General features: G+C 47.4%; 1 protein-coding gene across 7 annotated transcripts in view; it reads left to right on the forward strand.

The window, feature by feature from the left end:
• Positions 1 to 18641, forward strand: part of LOC140727862 (galactosylgalactosylxylosylprotein 3-beta-glucuronosyltransferase 1-like) — a 129192-nt gene that overhangs the window by 101172 nt on the left and 9379 nt on the right. For all 7 annotated transcript variants that reach the window (XM_073045724.1, XM_073045723.1, XM_073045725.1 and 4 more), the window contains one exon: positions 6321 to 6434. In XM_073045724.1, the coding sequence (XP_072901825.1) occupies positions 6321 to 6407 (87 nt within the window). In that variant the 3' untranslated portion in view covers positions 6408 to 6434. The remainder of the gene's footprint in view (positions 1 to 6320; positions 6435 to 18641) is intronic.

An 18641-nucleotide genomic window follows, 5' to 3' on the forward strand; every position in this document is an offset into this window, starting at 1 on the left:
TCTATCAATCTATCAATCTCCTCCTTAAACACCCTCAATGATCAGGCCTCCACAGCAGCATGTGGCAACGAATTCTATAAATCCATGACCCTCAGCCTAACTGTCTTTCTTACAATTGAATTCTTGTAGATTTTCTCTGCAGTCTTTCAATCTTATTGATATCTTTCATGTAGGCAGGTGACCAGAACTGAACACAATACTCCACATTTGGTCTCATCAACTTCAACATAACTTCCCAACACCTGCGCTCAGTATTGTGATTATGAAGGCCAATGTGCCAGAAGTTCTCTCTACAATCCTATCTATCTGTGACACAACTTTTAAGGAATGATGGATCTGCATTCCCAGATCCCTCTGTTCTACAATACTCCTCAGTGCCCTACCATGCACTGTGTGAGTCCTATCCTGGTTTGTCCTACCAAAGTGCAAGCCCCCTCACTTGTCTGCATTAAATTCCACCTGCCATTTTAATGCCCCTTTTCCCAGCTGATTCATTTCATGCAGCATGTTTTGATAGCCTTCCTCGCTGTCCACCACACCACCAGTATTGGAGTCGTCCTCAAATGTGTTGATCTAGTTTACCACATTATCATCTAGATTGTTGATACAGATGACAAACAACTATGGACCCAGCTCTAAACCCTACGGCACAGGTCTCCAGACAGAGAGGCAACCATCTGTTACTACTCTGCCTTCTCCCATGAAACCAGTGTTTGATCCAGTTTATGACCACATCCTGAATGTCAAGTCACTGAACCATCTTCACCAGGCTCCCATGCAGGACTTCGTCAATAGTCTTGCTAAAAATTCATGTGATCAATGTCTACTGCATTTCCTTCATCAACTTTCCTGTTAACCTCTTTGGAAAACTGCAAGATTGGTTAAATAAGACCTACCATGTACAAAGTCATGTTGACTATCCCGAATCAGGCCCTGTCTATCCAAATTCTCATATATCTTGTCCCTTACAATACCTTCCAATAACTTACCCACTACTGAAGTCAGAATCACCAGCCTGTAATTTCCTAGCTTATTCTTACAGCCTTTCTTGAACAACAATACCCAACCTCCAGCACCTCATCTGTGGCTAATGATGCTTTACATACCACTGCCAGAGCCCTGCAATTTCTGAACTAGCCTCCAACAAGGTCCAATGGTCAGACGCCGGGGACTTATCCACCCTAATATTCCTCAAGACAGAAAGGCTTCTGCAGTCTGTATATGGTCCATGACCTCAGTGCTGTTTTGCATCAGTTCAGTAGAATCTGTGCTCATCTCCCAAGTAAATACTTTTGCAGAACTCCATTTGAGAACACCCCCTTCTCTTTTGGTTGCATGCATTGATGACAACACTAATCCTCAAATAAACCATTTTGCTATACTTTAACACTTCATCTAACTGTAGAAACTCTTGAGATTCTCCTTCACCTTGCTTCCCAGAGCAAACTCATGTCTTCATCTAGCCCTCCTGCTTTCCCTCTTAAGTGTTCTCTTGCAGTAGCTACACTCCTTCGCTACATCATACTCCTTGCTGCTTATAACTGCTATACACCTCCTTCATCTTCTTAATCCAGATGTCAATATACCTCAAAAACCAAAGTTTTCTAAACCTGTTAGTTTTGCCTTTTACTTTAGTAGGAACATACAAAGTCTTTACTCTCAACATTTTCGTTTTGAAGGCTTCTCACTTACCAAGCACCCCTCTGGCAGAAAACAACCTCTCCCAAATCCATACTTGCCAGATCCTTTTTGACGTAATTAAAATAGTCCTTTCTCCAGTTTAGTATCTCTTACACATACTTGCCCCTACATATACTTCTGTCATCTGCCCTGCCTCATTCCTTAATAGGAAATCCAATATCACACTCTAATTGGGACCTCTATCTGTTGATTAAGGAAACTTTCCTGAACACATTTACCTAACTCTATCCAATCCAGTCCTTTACAATATAGGAGTTCCAATCAATACGTGGAAAGTTAAAAATTACCTACTAATCACAACCTTATTTTTTTGCAACTGTCTGCTTTCTCTCTACAAATTTGTTCTTCTAAATCCTGCTGATTATTGGGTTGTCTATAACATAATCCCATTAATGCAGTTATCCCTTTCTTATTCTTCAGTTTCACCCATAAAGTTTCAGTAGACAGCCTTCTAGTCTGTCCTATCTGAGAAATGGCATGACATTTTCCCTGACTAATAATGCCACCCCTCCCCCTATACCACCTCTCCCTCTATCCTGTCTAAAACAATAGAACCCCAAAACACTGAGCTGCCAGTTCTGCCCCTCCTGCAACCAAGTCCCACTAATAGCTACAGTATCATTATTCTACATGCTCTAATGCTCTCCACATTACCTACAATTACCTACATTGAAATAGACACAACTCAAAATATTCTTATCACCCTAATCAACCTTTCATTTTCTGTCTTTGTATGTAGGCTTAAGATCACCTTTCTCCACAACTACTCTGCTATCTGCATTAGCATCCTTGTTCCCAACTCTCATTTAAAACCCTCCCCTCCACCCCCCATGCAGCACCAGCAAACTTCCATGAATCTGGATGGTATGGGACTTGGAGGAGAACCTATAAGAGCATCTGCTCCACTTGTCCTTCTTGATGGTTGAGGTTATGAGACTGAGCAATTTCTGATCAGAAACTACAATGGTTTATGCAAATAGATCATATAGTAGAAACTGAGTCTTTAAGGTATGATAAATGTTTAGGGTAAATGTCTATTACATGCTGTTACAAGAGCAGGAATGTCTTGTGGATGTTCCAGTGTTTAGATGTTTTAATACGAACAGAGAAGGAAATAATAGGGATGGGGGAGTGGCATTGCTTACAGGGATAGTATCACAGCTGTAGAAAGGGAGGATATCATAGAATTTACTCTATTGGGAGTCTTCTATAGACTTCAATAGCAATTGAGATACTGAAGATCAGAATGGGAGGCAGATTTTGGAAAGGTGTAAAAAAGAATAGGGTCATTGCTATGGGTGACTTCAAATTTCCTAATATTGATCAGCACCTCCTTAGTGCAAAAGGTTTGGACAGGGCAGAATTCATTAGGTGTGTCCAGGAAGGACTCCTGACTCAATATATGGATAGGCCAACTGGAGGAGAGGCCATGTTGGATTTGGTGCTAGGCAATGGACCAGGTGAGGTGCCAGAGTGCTCAGTGGGAGCCCACTTCTGAAACAATTACCACAACTCCTTGACCTTTACCATAGACGTGGACAGGGATAGGAGCAGCTGGTATGGGAAATTATTTAACTGGGGGAGGTCATTATGATGCTATTAAGCAGGAACTTGGGAGTAAAAATTGACAACAGATGTACTCAGGGAAATGGATGACAAAAATGTGGACGTTGTTTAGCAAGTTCCAACTGGAGGTTCCGGATAGGTTTGTCCAACTGAGTCAGGGAAAGGATGTTAGAGTGAAGGAACTGTGGTTGACAAGAGATATGGAACATCCAGTCAAGAGGAATAAGCTTACTTAAGGTTTAGGAAACAAGGATCAGACAGGGTTCTAGAGAGATACAAGCTAACCTGGAAGGAGCTGAAGAATAGACTTAGGAGAGCAAGAAGGGGACATGAGAAGGACTTGGTGAGTAGGATAAAGGAAAACCCCTGGCATTCTACATGTATGTGAAGGATGAGGATGGCCAGAGAAAAGATTGGACTGATCAGGGATAGTAAGAGGAAACTGGTGCCTGAAGTCAGAAGAGGTTGGGGAGATCCTTAATGAATAATTTGCTTCAGTATTCACCAGTGAGAGGGACCTTGATGAGTGTGAGGACAGTGTAAAATAGGCTGATATGCTTGAACACATTGATGTTAAGAAAGAGGGTGTGCTAAAACTTTTGAAAAACATTTGGATAGATAAGTCGCCAGGGCCAGACAGGATACATCCAATCTTACTATAGGAAGTGAGGGAACAGATTCCTAAAACTTTAGTGATGTTATTTCCATCCTCATTGGTCACTGGTGATTAGAGGGTGGCAAATATAATTTCTTTGTTCAAGAAAGGTATTGGGGATAACTGAATTATAGACCATTGTGTCTTACTTCATTGATGGACAAATTATTGTGAAGATTCTTAGAGACAGGATTTCCTAGTGTTTGGAGAAGCTCAGTCTGAGTAGAGATAGTCCGCATGGCTTTGTGAGGGATAGGTCATGCCTCACAATCCTGACTGAATTCTTTCAGGATGTGACAAAGCACATTGATGAAGGTAGACCAGTGGATGTGGTGTATAGTAAGGTACTTGACAAGTGGGCTCATTCAGATCTGTTCTGGGACCCCTGCTCTTTGTGATTTTCATAAATGATTTTGATGAGAAAGTGGAAGAGTGGATTAGTAAGTTTGCAGATCACACAAGGGTTGGTGGAGCTGTGGACAGCATGGAGGGTGTTGAAGGTTGCAATGGGGCTTTGACTGAATACAGAGCTGGGCTAGGAAGTGGCCAGTGGAGATCAATCCAGAGAAGTGTGAAGTGATTCATTTTGGCAGGTCAAATTTGAAGGCAGCATACAGGGTTAATGACTGGACTCTTAGCAGTGAGGAAGAACAGAGGAATCTTGAGGTCCATGTCCACAGATCCTTCAAAGTTACCACACAAGTTGATAGGGCCGTTAAGAAGATGTATGGTGTGTCGGCCTTCAGCATCTCTCAGTAAGGGGATTGAGTTCAGGAGCCACAGGTTAGATCACACATGGAATATTGTGTTCAGTTCTAGTCGCCCCACCATAGGAAGGATGTGGAAGTTTTCGACAGGGTGCAGAGGAGACTTACCAGGATGCTGTCTGGATTAGGGGGCATGTCTTATAAAGATAGATTGAGTGAGCTAGGACTTCTCTTTTTGGAGTGAAAGAGGATGAGAAGTGACTTGATAGAGGTGTACAAGATGAATAAGAGGCGTAGACAGAGAGTACAACCAGAGACTATTTCCCAGGGCAGAAACGACTAATGCATGGGGCATCATTTTAAAGTGATTGGAGAAAAGGATAGGGGGGATATTAATGGTATATCCCCGGGTTTACTTTTACTGGAATATAGGAGGCTAAGAGGAATAAATAGCATAGATCATCAGGATTCTTTTCACAGAGAAGAGGAGTCTTGGATAGAAAAGCAGAGAAACATTGGACTGACCTGGGAAAGAGCTTAGCATAGGTTCAGTGTTCCCTCTAGTTTTGTTTTTATAGCTGCATGGACTAATTATTGCTCTGAGCAGGAAATTTTTACGTGGCCTGAAAACTACGCGGCACTTCAGACTAGCGTTTCCAGTGTGCGCGGGAGCATTTCAGTCACTGCACTGCTGTGCACCCATGCAGCTTAGAGGGATCGGCGCTTACATCTCCTGCTATTGTAGTGTAGCGGCTAGCACGATGCTGTCACAGCTCGCAGAGCGGAGCTTGGAGTTCAATTCCGGCACCCTCTGGAAGGAGTGTTGGAACGTCCTCCCCGTGGAGCTCCAGTTTCCTCCCTCAGTCCAAAGGCATGCCGGGTAGGTTAAGCGGTCATTGTAAATTGTCCCTTGATCAGGTTAGGATTAAAACAGGATTGTCGGAGTTGCTGGGGCGGCACAGCAAAAAGGGCTGGAAGGGACTATTCTGTGCCATGTCTCTAAATAAATAAATAGATAGACATCACAGATGGCGTTGATGAGTGGGCTGTCGGAGCCCATTTCTGTGCTGTATGACTTAGAGCTGAATGGCCAGTTCTCATGTCGATACAGCAACGTTCAATTACATGCAAAAAGACAGGAATAAAGTTAATAGCTTAATAGAGACGGGGTGATGGCTTTTAATATGAAGTGTAAGCAATTCAGAATTGTTTTTAAATATTACATTGCATTTTCTTAGCAATGAGTTGATGACTGCACAGTGATAAATTTAAATAAAAGTTCTAGATCATTCAGAAGCTGTAGATTGTATTGGAGCTTTTAAACAAATTTATAAGTACATTGGTTAACAGTACATTGCAAGACTGGTGTACAAATTCGTACAGGCCATATGGAGGAATTTTAAATGTTAGCACTTGATTTCTTATATTAACTTTATGTTTACAGGTATGTAATGCAAAACTGTTAATTATGTCGATAGTTTCAAATGACATCCATTCGCTTGGGGTTTAGATATACAAAGAAAGTAGAAAAATTAGATATTTTGTCATTTTACATGATTTTTTGGAACAATTCTATCTGTGAGTCCATCCCTAATATTAGGAACACTCCCAGAAAGGCATGGGCTAGTTTATTATGCTGTATTGGACATGAAGTGTTAAAGTTCTTATTTTTATCTATGATCATTTTACAGATCCTAGTTTGGCATACTCGGACTGAGAAACCAGTTTTAATTAATGAAGGAAAGAATGGATTTACTGATCCAAGAGTGGAGGTGTAATCTTTTCTCAGACAGAAAGCACGTTCTGTAAGTCACAAATCATTGCAACTGATGAAGTAATATTGATCTAATTTGCTTCAGGGGTTAAGGGGACAGGCTGGTGGATTCTGTATTTATCACGGACTTATACTTATTACAATTTTTAAGCTTTAGCAACAATGTTAGAACCACCTTGAATTTCAGACATCACTATCGTCCATTGTTGTGTTTCCTGAAATGAACTAAATGCAGTTATTACTTGGCAGAGCTCAGGATTTCAATTTATCACAGGAGGAGGCAGGCATTGGACAACATTCACTTTTGCTTTTCAATCATTTTGTAGCCTTTTTAATTGCCTCCTCGTACCTGTTTGACCTTCAGCCTGATCCCCCCACTATAATTTTACATTAACTAGCATTATCTTCTCTCTGAGAGCTGACCATGTACAGTGTCTTGAAAATGTATTCAACCCCTAACCCTCAGTTCACATAAATGAATATTACAACTGGGGGTTTTGATCAATTTAACTGAGGTTTTTTATTTGAGAATCACACGCTCCTTTTTTCACAACAGAGCCCAAAAAAGAAGAGAAATTGTAAAACATGTAAAATAAAAATTCAAAAACTGTAGTGTTAGCAGTTCAAGGATATTCATCCCCCTTTGCTCAGTACCTAGTTGAAACACTTCTCGCAGCTGTTACAGCCAGTAATCTTTCTGGATAAATTTCTCTCAGCTTAGCACAATGTGATGGAGCAAGATTTGCCCATTGTTCCTTGCAATATTGCTCGAGCTGTGCCAGGTTAGTTGGGATCAGCGGTGGACAACAGTCGTGAGATTTTGCCAGAGATCTTTGATCGGACTCTGACTGGGCCACTCAAGGACATCAATTTTCTTCATTCGAAGCTACTCCACGGTTGCTCTGGTAGTGTGCTCTGGGTCATCGTCATTCTCAGTGAGCTACAGAAGTTAGTGCCTAACTGGAAATGAAGATGGAGGTAAACATCAACAGGAACATCAGACCCCAAATCCCCAACCCTTCCCTCGCACAAAAAGTTACACATCACCCACCAGCCAACTACCAGCAAGAAGGCGAACACAGAAAACTGAAGGAGACCAATATAAACTACAGTCCAACAATCACGTAAATCTCAGAATTTCAAAAACATCATCCTGTCAGCCTCAAGGAGAGCGGCTGCACGAACTCGGTCCTCCCACGAAGAGCAACCACCACACCAGGTCTGAACACCACGCTGACCCATCGACGGCCGTTGACGCCATGAGCTCCGTGAAGTGCGACTACTGACCACATTCGCCTCAATACTCCAACCTCCCTTGACGCCTCGAAAAGGAGCCGATCATGACACTACGCCCCATCTCTGGGCTTCTCCACGGGGCAGCTCGTGGTCTCGGTTCTCTAGGGGACAGCAGAGCGAATTGAATTCCAAACTGCAAGCCACAGGCTCCACTAGTTTCTGAAACACAATCAAGACTCAAAGAACAGGCAGAGAAAGTGAAATGATTGAAAAGATCGGCTGTCTGAAAGAGGTCGCCCGAGGAATCATTGTTCACTGGCGCCACCTTAACCAAAAGTGCACTTTTATTTGTGCAAGGCTAAAGGCAAAACCCTGCAGGCCAGCCCTCCTGCTGATTCTGCTTTCAAACATTAGATACCTGCGTCAGAGACTGAATCAGTGTGAGCTGAAGGACAGCTGCACACACATTCTGACAGAAAAATGGCTCCACATCACCATTCCTGAAACAACCATCCAACAGGAAGACTTCATCTCGTTTTGGGTTAACAGAATTCCCGCCATCTCTGGCAAGACTTGTGGTGGAAGTGCATGGATCTACATTATTCAGGAACTGGTGTGTGAATGTTTTGGTAGTGACGACCCATTGCTCGTCTACGATAGAGTCCTTCATAGTAAAGAGCAGGTCCCCTTATTTACCAAGGGAGCTCACTGTTATTGTGATTGTGGCTGTGATGCACCATCAATAACTCTCCGAGACGTGAGGTGAGATAGCAGCTTTTATTGGCTGGAAGAACGAACAAGCAGCAATTGACCACCATGCTACATCCTGGAGACTGAGGGCAGGGCTCAGGCCCCAATCGCCTTTATACCAGGGTCTGTGGGAGGAGCCACGGTCAGTGGGAGGAGCCACAGGAGCAGTCAGCGGGGGGGGCGTGTCCAGACAGGTATATGTAGTTCACCACAGGCTGTATACGTGCCCCTGCCCCCTCCTCCCACCTCCATGCTAACGCTGAGGAAGCATGGCATCAGCTCCACGGCACATCAGTGACTTGTAAACTACACACCCCGAGGGTTTAATGCTGCTGGCAATTTCGACCATGCTAACTGGAAAACAGTCCTGCCTAAATTCTACCTGCATGTTGACTTTACTATTAGGGGTGAGAGACATTAGGTCATGAGCCCTGAAGAAAGGCCTTGGCCCGAAACATCGACTGTTCCATAGATGCTGCCTGGCCTGTTGAGTTCTTCCCACATTTTGTGTGTGTTGCAAGTTATCTGTTATGCAAATTCCTAAATACTGATTAAACTAATTAAACCAGTTCCCAGGGAGACAAGACTTGGCTAGAAGGGGCAATTTCAGCATTGCAAAACTGTTTTGAAAACATGAAAAGAAAGGTGTTCTGCGAGCTTGCTGCCTACAACCATTACATTAATGTTGATGAATTTGCAAAATCTGTGCCTGTCACAGAGCGGTACATTGAGGACACCACAGTTATTAAACCATCTATGTGAGGGCAAATCAGAAGCCAGGGCCGAGAGGTCTGCACAGGGCTGAGAGATTCGGATGCCGCCATCAGATCGGGGGATAAGACTCCTTTCATGTCAGCAAGACCCGCAGTTTCCCATGCCATCAGGAAGGCAAAATGGAATTATTCACAGAGGATATACAGCCATTTCTGTGACGGTGGAGATGTGAAGTACAGTCTTACCGGACTACAAATCCACCCTGCGTGTCATCGACAGTGAGGCTTCTTTGCTTGATTGGCTGAATGCCTTTCACTCTCAGTTTGATACATGGAATGATGTGTTGGCATGGATCGAGGAACCTGAGGAGCAGGTTACAACAGACCCTGACGAGCTGCGGGACCTGACGAGGTACCTGCTTAGGTGTTGAGGGACTGTGCAGCCCAGTTAATTTAGGTTCTAACAGGCATCTTCAACATCTCTCTGGAACAGCCCATTGTCCCCTCAGGCTTCAAGGCAGCCACGGCCATCCCAGTGCCCAAAAGAGCGACAAAAACCTGCCTCAGCAACCACCACCCGGTGGCACTGATCTCAACAATAACCAAGTGCTTAGAGTGGCTGATCATGGATCACAGTAAATCCCATCTTCCTGCTGCATAGGACCCTTTCCAGTTCGCTTACCACTCACACTGGTCCACCGATGACGCCATAGACTCTGCACTCCACATCATCCAGCCCCACCCGGAAAATGGTGCCACGTTTGCCAGGATGCTGCTTACCAATTTCAGCTCATCATGTAATATTCAGTTGAAGTTTAGTTATTATTCAACCATACTGATGCACCATCGATAACTCTCCGAGACGTGAGGTGAGATAAAGGCTTTTATTGGCTGGAAGAAAGAACAAGCAGCAAGTGACCACCACACTACACCCTGGAGACTGAGACCAGGGCTCAGGCTCCAATCGCCTTTATACCGGGATCTGTGGGAGGAGCCACAGGAGCAGTCAGCGGGGGGGCGTGTCCAGACAGGTATATGTAGTTCACCACACATACATAAATGCCTGTGAGTACAGCCAGTCGATTCAGCATTACTCCTGGGCCAAGTTGCAAGACGCAGTACCAACAGTCACACAGCCCATACAAGATGGTAAGCACACAACAGGTATCAGTAGGATACAGGCGCACAATAAAGAAAAAGTCCAGACTCAAGCCATCAATCCCACAGAAATCAGCAGTCAAGTACAATAGTGCTGGTCTTCTGCCCAGCAAACACCAGGGAACAGCACCGACCCCACACTGGACTCTGCCACACCGGCCCTGATGCCCTCTCTCCCGGCGGCTGTAAATAGGCGAGGCCACAGCTTCAGGCCTAGTCCTCCCACATACAAGGCAGCAAGCACATACAACCACGCAAAAAGAAAATTAGAGTCCAGACCCTGAGTTCATTGAATGCCGCAGGAATCTGCAGTCGAACACAACAGAGCTTGTCCTCTGCCGAGAGAGTACTGGGGGTGGTGGGGGAAGGACCAGCCTCAGTCTGGATGCAGCGCTACGCCAACCCTGGTGGAGTGAACCCGCTTCGACACATCTCTCCAGGTGATGTCACACCTTGAGGCCTCGTCCTCATTACAAGCAAAGCCACACAGACCCCATACCATCTGCCCCTGCTCACTGCCAATAAATCAGTGAATTAGACATGCAGCATTCCACATTAGCAATGTCCAAAAGGGTCTTGTGATCACAAGAAAAGCGACCAAGACAGTGACTCGCTAGTAGACTGTGCTCCTCCTTTGACTCAGGGAGCAGCACGATGTGCCTCTCCTTCACTTTCTCCACCAATGAGCAATTCACTGATGGGGTAGACCAGCAGTACTTTAAGTTCTTAATGTATGATAGCATCCTGCGATCATAAAAAAATGCATTTAAATAGGACAGTAGCACCTTTTGTTGGCCCCCGTAGAAGCCACTGCGACTGAAATCGTTGCCATATGACTGGAAATTTTATGTAAGTCCCCCAGAAGCTGGTGGGTAAACTGTCTTCACTGGGTCTCAGCTCTCGTCTCTGTAACTGGATCCCGGACTACTTGACAGAAAGGCCACAGTCAGTCCGTGTGGGCGGCATCGTCTCCAGCTCCATCACGCTGAGCACCGGCGCTCCCCAGGGCTGCGAGCTCGGCCTGCTGCTGCTAACCCTACTGCCGTGTGACTGCACAACTAGGTCCATTTCAAGCCAAATCATTCAGTTCGCTGACAACATGGCAGTGGCTGGTCTCGTCAGCAATGACGACGAGATGGCATATAGAGAGGGGTTAGCGCGGCGGGTAGAACGGTGCCAGCACGACATCTTGAGCTTCATCATGGACAAGACCAAAGAGGTGATTAGCACCCCGTTCTAAACGATCTTTGCCGGAGCACCCTTGCGAGCACCCTGACCAGCTGCATCACTGTTACGGGAATTGTAAGGCATCCGACCGCAAGTCCTTACAAAGGATTGCGCGGACTGGAGAAAGGGTCATCCACCCATCAGAGATGTTTATCAGAAGCACTGCATACACAAGGCCTTGAGCGTTGTCAATGATCCCTGCAGCGATCTTTTTGACCCCTCCCCTTCCTTCAGTCTGGAGGTATCATAGCATTAAGACAAGAACTTTTAGAACAGGAAACAGCTTCTTCCCCCAGGCTGTAAAACTACTGAACTCCCAGCCACCACACAGATCTCTTTGTGCATGAAGTGCTGGTAGCATTACACCGTGTATTTTTCATTTGTTTTGAAAACACGCCTCATTATTTGTTAATTTATTTGTGGTAATATCACTTTATGTGTCATGTATGTGAATTATTTCTATTGCGTTGTACACCTTCTTCCAGAGGAGTGTTGTTTGTTTTGGTGCTATACACGTGTGTAGTTTGACGACAATAAACTTGAACTTGCACTTGAACCTGAACATGCTGTTAAATACTAACAAATCAGTATATTATGACCTATTGCAATTACTCTTTGTTTTTAATTATGTATATTGTCATGGTGCTCTGCCTGAACTTACATTCATGAATCATGTTATCGCTAACTGTTGACGCACTTGTGGCAGCCTTCCCAATAAAATAAGCTTCAACATGTAGAATTCTGTAAGCAAGTGCCACCTTCTGTCAAGAAATTAAATCCAGGCAATTAGTTTTAAGCATAATTAGGTGAAGGCAGCCCAGTGGCAGCAAGGTGATTAAACCCAGTGGATTGCTTACTGGAGAACGGCTCGATTGCCTGAAGACCAGAGAAAAAGGCAATAAAGGAAAACAAAGTTGCATGTTTTTTTTTAACAAAGGTTCCATGTGATTCTGTAAAGTGATACATGGAAACCATATAGATACAATGCCTGCAAGAAAGAATTGGACTCGATGAATGAATACAGGCAGTCCCTGGGTTACAAACGAATTCTGTTCCTGAGTCCATCTTTAAGTCAGATTTGTACGTAAGTCGGAACAGGTATATCCGGTATTTTTTAGTGTCAGTTAGTCAAACGTTTGTCTTAGTATATAGTATATATTTTACCTCTCTATGCATATAAAACACTTAAGAAACATATGTATTCCAATAATTAAACCACTGTGTTGCTTAGTAATAATTGTAGCTTTCATCAGGGCAGGGCCTTTCACATGCTCCATTATTCTCACTTTATCCTTTAAAATTGTTCCGATCGTTGACCAACTGTAGCCTAACGCTTTTCCAATGACTGATGGCGTTTCACCTCTTTCTGATCGCTTTATTATTTCCATTTCATTTTCAATCGCGATCGTTTTCTATCAATGGAACAGAAAGCTGCAGATTCAGCAGCAGCCGTAGGTCCTCTACTGCCCTGGGTCCTAAAGTCCACCCGCACTGAGACAGGTTAAATGGGACAAGTGGGAACAGTGCTGACTGGAAAAGTGAGGGGGGGGGGTCAGGGTGAATCTTGATAAGAAATATTTAAGCCAACTACAAAGTTACACACTTGATGCACCATCAATAACTCTCTCTGAGATGTGAAGGCGAGATATCGGCTTTTATTGACTGGAAGAAAGAACAAGCAGTGGTTGACCACCATACTACATCCTGGAGACTGAGGGCCGGGCTCAGGCTCAGGCCTCAATCGCCTTTATACCGGGGTCTGTGGGAGGAGCCACAGGAGCAGTCAGCAGGGGGCGTGTCCAGACAGGTATATGTAGTTCACCACATTCACCCCCCCTTTGTTTTAAAAGAGAGTCCCCATGGGTCGAAGTTTCTTACAAGTATATTTACAGGTTAAGTCTATCAGGTGGTCGAATCTGTCGCTGCGATCTACGTAGCACCGGTTGCGATTGCACAGGTGCCGGTGGTGATTGCACAGGTACCGGTGGTGGTGATTGCACAGGTGCCGGTGGTGATTGCACCGGAGATGGTGGTTGTGGTGGTTCCGGCCTGACTGGAGGTGTCAGCCCACTAGGCGTCAGTGATCCCTCATGCGTGTGCGAGGCGCCTGGTATATGCGTGTGTGAGACGCCCGGTATGGGAGTGTCGTGAGGAGTCTGTGTAGGTCTCGGTGTGCGCGGTGTCACCTCGGGTACAGGGTTCATAGTTACCGTGGAGTGTTCAGGGTAGTGGTCTGCTGCTCCTGCGGGCGCCAGGTCGCGGACGGAGACCGTGTCCTCCCGCCCATCAGGTAAGACCACGTAAGCATACTGGGGGTTCGCATGTAGAAGGTGAACCCTCTCGACCAGCGGGGAGTATTTATTGTTCCTCACATGTTTCCGGAGCAGCACTGGCCTTGGGGACGTCAGCCAAGCTGGTAGGGTGGTCCCAGTGGCAGACTTCCTGGGAAAAGAGAATAGGCGCTCGTGAGGGGTGGCAGCAAGGAAAAGACGCACACGAACCCCACCACCGGCTGTCGATATCAAAACGCTGTCGCAGGAATTCTCGCATCTCTTCTGGTGCGTCTGATGCCCCGCCTCGACAGCCCACCTTTTATCTGGACTGGCAGGGTTGTAGATGTCCATCAGGGTGGGGGGGCGAGGCAATCCTTCCCCCATCACCCAGCCCACGTTGCCCTGAGATTTTGCACGTAGACCAGTTCCTTATCTCACAAAGGTGTCTCCCAAGACAATGGCTATGTCCGAGGTTTTTGTCTTGTTGAGTGACCAGCCCACTTTGCCCGAGGGCTTTACACGTGGTTTTCATGAGACAATAATCAAAGAGTCGCTTTATTCTGTTTCCCGGGGGAACGTGGTCTTCAGCACGTCTCCCTCTCTCTCTCTTGGGTCATTTGACCCCCCCTTGACTAGGGCTCTTGCGAATCTCACAAAGGGGTCATAACAGGGGTGGCATTGGTGGACGTACATAACAGGGAGCGGATAGAGTGGAGTGCCTCAGGGAGGACCTCCTGCCATCGAGAGACCAGCAACCCTTTTGACTTAAGGGCTAAAAGTGTGGCCTTCCACACTGTGGCATTCTCCCTCTCCACCTGTCCATTTCCCCGGGGATTATAACTTGTGGTCCGACTAGTAGCAATGCCCCTAGCCAGCAGGTACTGGCGCAGCTCGTCACTCATAAAGGAGGACCCTCTATCACTGTGCATATAGCAGGGATATCTGAACAGAGTGAAGAGCTGGCGCAGGGCTTTTATGACGGACGTGGTAGTGGTGTCGGGGCAGGGGATGGCAAAGGGGAACCGCAAGTACTCGTCGATAATGTTGAGAAAGTAGACATTGCAGTCGGTTGAGGGAAGGGGGCCTTTAAAGTCAACACTCAGTCGCTCAAAGGGGCGGGTGGCCTTGATAAGTTGCGCCTTTTCGGGACGGTAGAAATACAGTTTGCACTCAGCGCAGACTTGGCAGTCCCTGGTCATCGTCCTGATGTCCTCCAGGGAGTACGGCAGGTTCCGGGCTTAAATCGGGTGACTCCCGGGTGGCAAAGATGTGCATGGAGGGCGTATAGCTGGTCAAGCTGTGCGCTGGCACACGCTCCCCGGGGTAGGGCATCAGGGGGCTCATTGAGCCTTCCAGGCCGGTACAGGATATCATAGTTGTAGGTGGAGAGTTCTATTCTCCACCGCAAAATTTTATCATTTTTGATTTTGCTCCAATGTTGGTTGCTGAACATGAACGTAACTGAGTGCTGGTCGGTCAGCAAGGTGAACCTTTTGCCGGCGAGATAGTGCCTCCAGTGCCTAATAGATTCCACTATGGCCTGGGCTTCTTTCTCCACCGCGGAGTGCTGAATTTCAGGGCCTTGAAGGGTACAAGAAAAGAATGCTACTGGCCTGCCTGCCTGATTGAGGGTAGCAGCAAGCGCGAAATTGGAGGCGTCACTCTCTACTTGGAAGAGAATGGTCTCGTCCACTGCTTGCATCGTTGCTTTGGCAATGTCCCCTTTAATGCGGCTGAAGGCCGCACAGGCCTCGGCAGAGAGGGGAAAAGTGGTAGACTTGACCAGGGGGCGGGCCTTGTCTGCGTAATGGGGAACCCATTGGGCGTAATAGGAAAAGACGCCCATGCACCGTCTGAGGGCTTTGAGAATGGTGGGAAGAGGGAGTTCTAACAGTCGGGATACGGGCATACGGTCGGGATCAGGGCCAATGACCCCGTTTTCCACGACATACCCAAGGATAGCGAGTCGGGTGGTTCCGAACACACACTTGTCCCTATTATAAGTAAGGTTCAGGGCTTTGGCCACTTGGAAAAATCGTTGGAGGTTGGCGTTGTGATCCAGCCAGTCATGACCACAGATGGTGATGTTATCCAGATAGGGAAATGTGGCCTTCAGTTGGCACTGGTCCACCATCCGGTCCATTTCCCTCTGGAAGACCGAGACACCATTTGTGACACTGAAGGGGACGTGCAGGAAGTGATAGAGCCTGCCGCCCGCCTCGAAGGCGGTGTAGGAGCGGTCCTCTGGGCGGATGGGGAGCTGGTGATAAGCGGATTTCAGATCTATCGTCGAGTACACCTTGTACTGAGCTATCTGGTTGACCATATCCGCGATGCGGGGTAGGGGGTACGCGTCAAGCTGCGTGAACCTATTGATGGTTTGTCTATAGTCCACGACCATCCTATTTTTCTGCCCGGTCCGAACAACAACCACCTGGGCCCTCCAAGGACTTGTGCTTGGCTCAGTGATCCCCTCCCTGAGCAGCCGCTGCACCTCCGACTTAATGAAGGCCCTGTCCCCCACGCTGTACCTCCTGCTTTTAGTTGCCACAGGTTTACAGTCGGGGGTCAGGTTGGCGAACAGCGGTGGGGGAGGGATCTTGAGGGTGGAGAGGCTGCAAGTGGTGTCAGTAGCGCAGCTGTCGGCATGGTGCTGGGTGGGACGTGTGGTTCGGTGTGTGTGTGTGGTCAGTAGCGGGGTATATGACAAAGTCCCACAAAACTGAGGATTCCTGACAGTGAGTGGTGGGAGGGGCCCGTCATATGCCATAGTCACACTTTCGAGGTTGCTCTGGAAGTCCAGCCCCAATAGCACAGGTGCGCACAGTTGAGGCATGACCAGTAGCGCAAAGTCCCGATATTCTGTGCCCTGCACCACCAATGTTGCTACACAACCCACCCGGATGTCTGTGGAATGCGACCCAGAAGCCATGGTGACCTTCTGGCTTACCGGCCGTGTCACGAGTCCGCAGCGTTGCACCATGTCCGGGTGAATAAAACTCTCAGTGCTGCCCGTGTCAAACAGGCAGCTAGTCCTGTGCCCCTCCACCAGGATGTCCATCATTGACCTTGCAAGCTGGTGTGGGGCGCTTTGGTCGAGGGTTACGAAGGCCAGAGTTGAACTGCCGTTTTGGTGCCCGGTAAGCACCGGTGCGTAGGGAGCGGGGCATGTTGGCGCCAACAAAGATGGCGGCCCCATGCCTCGCACGAGGCGGGCAGGCAAGATGGTGGCCCCCAGGCCTCACACGCAACGCTGCCTGACCCCGCTCATGGTTCAGACTTACAGACCTTGGCGAAATGGCCCTTCTTCCCGCAGCTGGAGCAGGTCGCTTCTCGGGCCGGGCAGCGTTTTCGGGGGTGCTTTTTGAGTCCGCAGAAGTAACACTGCGCAGGGTTGCAACTGGCAGCAGCTGTGGTTGGGTTCGGGGAGTTCGTGGAATCGCGACTGGCAGCGGCGTTTGCGAATTCGCTCGCAGGAACCGGCGACGGCGGGGTCTGAGGTGTCCACAGAACCGGCAGGGGATCGCGCGGCTGGACAGTGTCAGCGTTGTGCAGAGCAGCCTCCAGCGTGTCGGCCATCTCGATCGCCGAGCGTAAGGTAAGATTGGCATTTTCCAGTGGCCGCTGGCACACGTACACTGGCCTGATCCCTGTAACAAAGGCGTCTCGTACGAGGAGCTCTGCATGCTGTTCCGCCGTGGGAGTTTTGCAGTCGCAAGTTCGCACGAGTGTCTGTAGGGCTCGGAGAAACTGGGCGCTCGATTCTCCAGGCCGCTGACATCGCGTAGCTAAGCGATGTCTTACGTAGATGGTGTTCACCGGCCGCAGGTACTGTCTTTTGAGGGCGTCCAGTGCCCCTTGGTAGGTCGACAGGTCCCTGATAAGTGAGTAAACTTTTGGGGTGACCCTCGAGAGGAGAATTCTGTGCATAACAGCGGGTTCAGTTGCACGAACCTCCTCCAAGTATGATTGGAAGCAGGCAAGCCAGAGTTCAAAGGCAAGAGCTGCTTCAGTGGCTTGGGGGTCCAAGTCCAATTTTTCCAGACGTAAAATGCTTTCCATGTTTTAAAACTTCCAGTCAATAAAATTGATGCACCATCAATAACTCTCTCTGAGACGTGAAGGCGAGATATCGGCTTTTATTGACTGGAAGAAAGAACAAGCAGTAGTTGACCACCATACTACATCCTGGAGACTGAGGGCAGGGCTCAGGCCTCAATTGCCTTTATACCGGGGTCTGTGGGAGGAGCCACGGTCAGCAGGGGGCGTGTCCAGACAGGTATATGTAGTTCACCACAACACTCAACACAGTGTTAACGGCATCGACTTAAAATGGTGGACGGTGTCATGATCCAACTTAAAATGGCGGATGGCGTTCTCCTCCCTCCATTCGTAGGTTGGACATTCATAACTCAGGGCCTGCCTGCAATTCTTCGGCCCCAGTGCCTGCCCCCAAGCTGCTGAGTACCCTTGTTGGAGTCTGGATATTGGATGATCCAGGAACACACAAGAATATGAAGGCCTTTGTAGCACTAATGCCGGTCAACATGAACCACACCGTTTGCTAACTAACTGTTCAGTAATCCCAACGGTGCATCACAGATGATTTTCCCTCACTCCCTTGAAACTGAACGGGAGGCCCAGTTCCCACACACCTCCCCACTCACTCACTGGGGTCCTGCTTCTCTTTTCACTGCCTGAAGCACTGCTTTTATTCCAATAGACCTGGGTTTTAAAACTAAGTTAAAACTCTCTTAGAATTGTGTAGCCTTTCAGGTAAATGAGGCACACAGCTCAGACCTCATGTGTATGCTGGTGAGAGGGTGATTTCCAAACATGCATCTGGAAATTGCATCCAAAAAGGACACTTGCCCTGGTAGT

This window comes from Hemitrygon akajei, chromosome 5 (genome assembly GCF_048418815.1).
Source record: "Hemitrygon akajei chromosome 5, sHemAka1.3, whole genome shotgun sequence".
In the NCBI taxonomy this organism is placed as follows: domain Eukaryota; kingdom Metazoa; phylum Chordata; class Chondrichthyes; order Myliobatiformes; family Dasyatidae; genus Hemitrygon; species Hemitrygon akajei.